The sequence below is a fragment of the Hippocampus comes genome, unplaced genomic scaffold, assembly GCF_001891065.2.
Source record: "Hippocampus comes isolate QL1 unplaced genomic scaffold, H_comes_QL1_v1.1 scaffold301, whole genome shotgun sequence".
In the NCBI taxonomy this organism is placed as follows: domain Eukaryota; kingdom Metazoa; phylum Chordata; class Actinopteri; order Syngnathiformes; family Syngnathidae; genus Hippocampus; species Hippocampus comes.
Window position 1 is genome coordinate 466990 of NW_017805928.1, and position 4802 is coordinate 471791.

The window sequence follows — 4802 nt, forward strand, 5'->3', positions numbered from 1 at the left end:
CAGTTGGCCGCTTTTGATTTTCTTGACTGCCGCGAACCATTCCCGGCGACTGTTCCGCTCTTGACTTTTAGGTGCTTGCGTTGTCATTTTTCTTTCAATTTCACACACAATCCATCAATAAAAATCTTTATTGACAATGTGGACCAGCGCCGATATTTGAGGGAGGAGCCTCATTCTTCTAATTGATTACATCTCGACATTGACCGGTGACCAATTCCGTGTCTGGCGACCAAGTCTCGGGTTTGCTCCGTGACATCTTGACCGAAAATCAAGACCAAATTGATTTTTCTTTTCCGCCACTTTGGGCTCAATTTGATCATCAATTGATCAATGATTGCACCTCGACTTTTTTTGTCAGGCCTCTCTGCCTGTCCTTGGGGGAGTCTTTTGGGTCTCTCGCTTTCAAGTCGTTGCCGCTTTTCCCTCCCGAGCCGTTGCAGTTCTCGTTCTTGTCCTTCCTCCGGCGACTTCTTCTTTGTCGATTTTTTATCTTTGCGCAGCAGCGTCTGCGTGTCGGCATGACGGCGCAAAATATTTTTTTTAATCAACTTCTTCTTATCTTGGTACTCTCACCTCACCCGGCCGCACTCTTGAGGAAACGCGCTTGTCGCAGTTGCGGCCGCGATCGTTTTGTGTTCTTATTATGGCCGAAAGAAATGCTTGCAATGATGAATTTGACCACTAATCAGCGACCGAATTCATCCACCATCATGATTGTATTTATTTATTTTTAAGGAGTCGCAACAAAGAAATTTTCCCGTCTACAATTTTTGGTCTCCAAACAATGACTTGATGATCACAATCATTATCGATGCATTTGATAATTCATTAGTTGCTTTTTCCTCATCACTATTTTGTTATGGAATGTTTATACAACACAACACAATACACCTTTTATTTATATAGCGCTTTCACAAGAGCTCCAGCTGTAACAAAGCGCGTTACAAAAAGCGCAGGTGCTCCGAATAGTTGCACGTTCCCCAAATATGTGTTGAAATGGGTGTTCCTCAAGGCTCACACCTTAGCCCCATGTCTTTTTTGTTTGCCATACAACCTGTCTTGTCAGATGTGATGGCAAATTTAACTCATTTTGTATTACAACTCAAAACACTTATTATAATTGTCTTGTTGATGCCGCATCATCAGGAGGCAAATGAGGTCAATGGCGTGCAGCGCTGCGAGGGACCCCGAGGTAGAAAAGCGCTGGATCATTTTCGTGGCATTGGACGATGTTTTGATGCAAGCGCCCAAAAATCGTCTTTATGATCGCGCCTGGGCTGGTGTACCTCATCAAGTGTCCATGAAGAAGTTGAGAAAAATGAAGTGAGGGACTTCCTTTTTTGACATTTTTTTTTTAAAACGCCACCGCCCCACCCCCATCAACCTTCTTCCGCTCATGCAAAACACCAAGCGCCACGTCGTCGTCTTCAACTTAAGTCTTCAACGTCCAGCAGCGCAGGTCCAGCAGCCCTTTTCCAAACTCAAGACTTTGTTGTGATCGTCAGGATTTTGTAGTATCGACCGTTTGTGAGCGCAGATGGCGTCGGCGTGCCGCCGCCGGCACCCGCTGATGGCGCTGTTGGTCGTCATGGCGACGGCGGGGGCCGCCGCAATCGATCAGAACAGATTGGCCACGCTGGTCGACGAGATTCTCCGCAAGTACGTCGGACGAGAGAATTCCGCCGGATCTCGAAAGCGCGTCGTCTCGCTAATGCTCGTTGCTTTTCCGAACCCGCAGGTTCCGAGTGGAAAGGTGAGAACATCCGGTCCACCGCGGTGACGTCGTCGTCGTCATCCTCACGTGCCGTGCCGAGTGTGAAAGGGGCGAAACCAAAAGTAACTTTGCGCGTTTGCTGTGTTATAGCAAGATGCCCATGTTCAGTCTGGCGGTGAGCGTCCCGCCCGGCGCCGGCGCCGGCACTTACGACCTCGATCGAGTGCGGGACGAGCACGTGAGGAAGACCGTCCTGGGGTGCGAGGTCTACGCGGGCCACGACGTGGTGGCCGCCATCCGCCTGCGCTGGCCCGACGTGGCCTGGCATTGCCCCAGGGCGCAGGTGCCGTGGGAGGACGTTCTCCGAGCGTGCGGGCGCAAGCCCATGATGACCTGGCGCGAAGTGGCCACCTTCTGCCCCGGCGCCGTGCAAGACGGCCGGACGGACCACGCCGAATACCGGGTCCTCCTGAAGTTCGCCGACTGGGCTGCGCATAAGGAGGACAAGTCGGGTCTCCTGGTGCTGTACGTCTACGCGGCGCCCTGCGAGGCGCGCTGCGCTAGCCAAAACAACGCGGCCAGCATCCTCAAGCTGTTGGAGGCCATCCGGGGCTGGAAGGACTACGTGGTGGTCTTCTCCAAGCTGCTGACTGTCAAAACGTTGAGGGAGGGCACCTCCATACCCGCCGAAAGGCTGACCAAAGCCCTGCGCAACCTGGGCAGACATTTGGGACCAGACGGCCTGGCAAAGATCTTTCGCTGCGACCGGCCGGACGACGACGACAACGGCGCCATGACCTGCACCAGCTGCTCCACCGGGGGCCAGGTCACGCCTCACTGCTACCGGAAGGAAGGCGACTCAGAGGAAGGGAACCAGCGGGGTGGGGCGCCGGCAGTGGGCGGGGCACCCGGGTCCGCCGAAGCGGGACCGGGCGGGCCACAAGGAGCGAGTGGGGCGGTAGGACGGGGTCAAGGGGGCGCACGAGGAACAGGAGGGGCACACGGAGAGTGGCAAACAGTGGGGCAGAGAAGAAGGCGGCCAGGTGGAGGGGCACAAGGAGGAAGACGAGGGCGGGGCCAAGGTGGCGATGTAGCTTTCCAAGGGGGACAAACAGGAAGTGGGCCAAGACGAGGGGGACAAGGTGGCGGTGGGGCAGTACGAGGGCGACAAACAGGAAGTGGGCCAGCACAAGGGGGACAAGGTGGCGGTGGGGCAGTACGAGGGGGGCAAACAGGAAGTGAGGCGAGGCGAGGGGGCCAAACAGGAAGTGAGGCGAGACGAGGGCGACAAACAGGAAGTGGGCCAAGACGAGGGGGACAAGGTGGCGGTGGGGCAGTACGAGGGCGACAAACAGGAAGTGGGCCAGCACAAGGGGGACAAGGTGGCGGTGGGGCAGTACGAGGGCGACAAACAGGAAGTGGGCCAGCACAAGGGGGACAAGGTGGCGGTGGGGCAGTACGAGGGCGACAAACAGGAAGTGGGCCAGCACAAGGGGGACAAGGTGGCGGTGGGGCAGTACGAGGGCGACAAACAGGAAGTGGGCCAGCACAAGGGGGACAAGGTGGCGGTGGGGCAGTACGAGGGCGACAAACAGGAAGTGGGCCAGCACAAGGGGGACAAGGTGGCGGTGGGGCAGTACGAGGGGGGCAAACAGGAAGTGAGGCGAGGCGAGGGGGCCAAACAGGAAGTGAGGCGAGACGAGGGCGACAAACAGGAAGTGGGCCAAGACGAGGGGGACGAAGGCGGGGGTAAGGTGGATATGGGGCAGTATGAGGCAGACAAACAGGAAGTGGGCTAGTATGAGGGAGGCAAGCAGGAGATCAGGCAGCACAGGAGGGGCGGGGGGGTTGAGGTTGTAGATGGCAACAACTTTTTGTTCACCCTTCATAAATCTGCTTGCTAATGCCAGCACGCCAACGTGACAAATGCTTGAAAATGATGTAACAAAGAAAACAAAAAAAAAATAGAACCCGCTCAGCATTAAAGCTTTCAGCAATCAAGATTTGTCTTGCCTTTTGTTTTTGTATTCACATTTCAGCCATAAATATGCTCTGTGTGTAAAAGTCGTCGACCACCGAGCGCTTCGTTCAGTGTTTCGTTTAAGTCGGTCGTGCCGCAGAAGACGAACTCCAAGTCCCACAATGCCGTGCGGTTCTGACGTCGTCGTTGTCGTCACGCGTCGCACGGAGCTCCCGCGTTGTGGAGAAGGAAGCCAAGATGGCCGAGGCGGAGGCAAGCGGAAGCCCGCTGGGCGCGCTGCTTAGCGGCGTCGCTCAGGAAATCTTTTACCGAAACAGCGACGTGACGGAGGAGGTGTTGAGAAGCGAACTTTACCCCGAGGCCACACGGCAAGACTTCAAGGCTTTGTACGATAAAATGAAGGCGCTCCTGAAGGTCAGAAACACTTCCGGAGTCCGACCGTCTGCTCTTGTCCGGCTCAACGTTTGTGTCTCGATGATGTCCTAGTCGTCCCTGCGTCATCGTACGTAGTGATGATGTCATGAGGAAAGACGTGGAGTTGTCGTACATGTCATTGAAATGACCATCAAGGCATTGAGTATAGTAATCCCTCGTTTATCGCGGTTAATGGGGGACCAAAACCACCCGCGATAAACGAAAATCCGCGAAGTAAGGTACATGTACATGTGTACGAGTATAAAAAAATATTTATAAGGCCAAATTTAATGGTATACATGCGTGTAGAAGTAAATTTAGTCGTAATTAACATGACTTAATCCTGTATAAATTAGGTTAGTGTATTAATAGCAAAATACAGTAAACATACATGTAGTACTGTATATGTTGCTCTATGTGACTCGCTGTTGTTTTGCTGACTTTTGCTGCTTCTCGTAGACCCTTTGCAGACTTATTATTTATTTTTATTTTTTAATGAATACGTTTGAAACAATCCGCGATGCACCGAAGCCGCGATAAACGAAGCGCGAAATAGCGAGGGATCACTGTGCACCATTCGTGACGAGTAAGGACGTTGAGCATTAATGTCATGTTGGTGATTAGTATCAGTTGTGTCACATGAATTGACACCGTGAATGTTTTGCCCCCCCCCCCACCCCCGGGCCGCACCCC

The 4802-nt window shown here is 53.6% G+C and overlaps 2 protein-coding genes across 6 annotated transcripts in view; both read left to right on the plus strand.

Moving 5' to 3' along the window:
- Positions 1-1273: 1273 nt before the first annotated feature.
- LOC109527644 (PE-PGRS family protein PE_PGRS47-like) lies at positions 1274-3715 on the plus strand. 5 transcript variants are annotated; one of them, XM_019889668.1, is made up of 5 exons: positions 1274-1659; positions 1739-1753; positions 1865-3216; positions 3337-3382; positions 3443-3715. In XM_019889668.1, exons 1-5 carry the CDS (start codon positions 1538-1540, stop codon positions 3465-3467), a joined length of 1560 nt encoding a protein of 519 aa, XP_019745227.1. In that variant the 5' UTR covers positions 1274-1537; the 3' UTR covers positions 3468-3715. The 5 variants fall into 5 exon arrangements, with proteins under 5 accessions (XP_019745227.1, XP_019745224.1, XP_019745226.1 ...); XM_019889665.1 differs by having other exon boundaries at positions 3337-3377; positions 3408-3715; XM_019889667.1 differs by having other exon boundaries at positions 1865-2957; positions 2988-3216; positions 3337-3715.
- A 180-nt stretch (positions 3716-3895) lies between these two features.
- The window catches only part of commd1 (copper metabolism (Murr1) domain containing 1), a 22147-nt gene continuing 21240 nt past the window's right edge, over positions 3896-4802 (plus strand). The window contains exon 1 of the mRNA XM_019889672.1: positions 3896-4109. Coding sequence (XP_019745231.1) covers positions 3933-4109 — 177 coding nt within the window. The 5' untranslated portion in view covers positions 3896-3932. The remainder of the gene's footprint in view (positions 4110-4802) is intronic.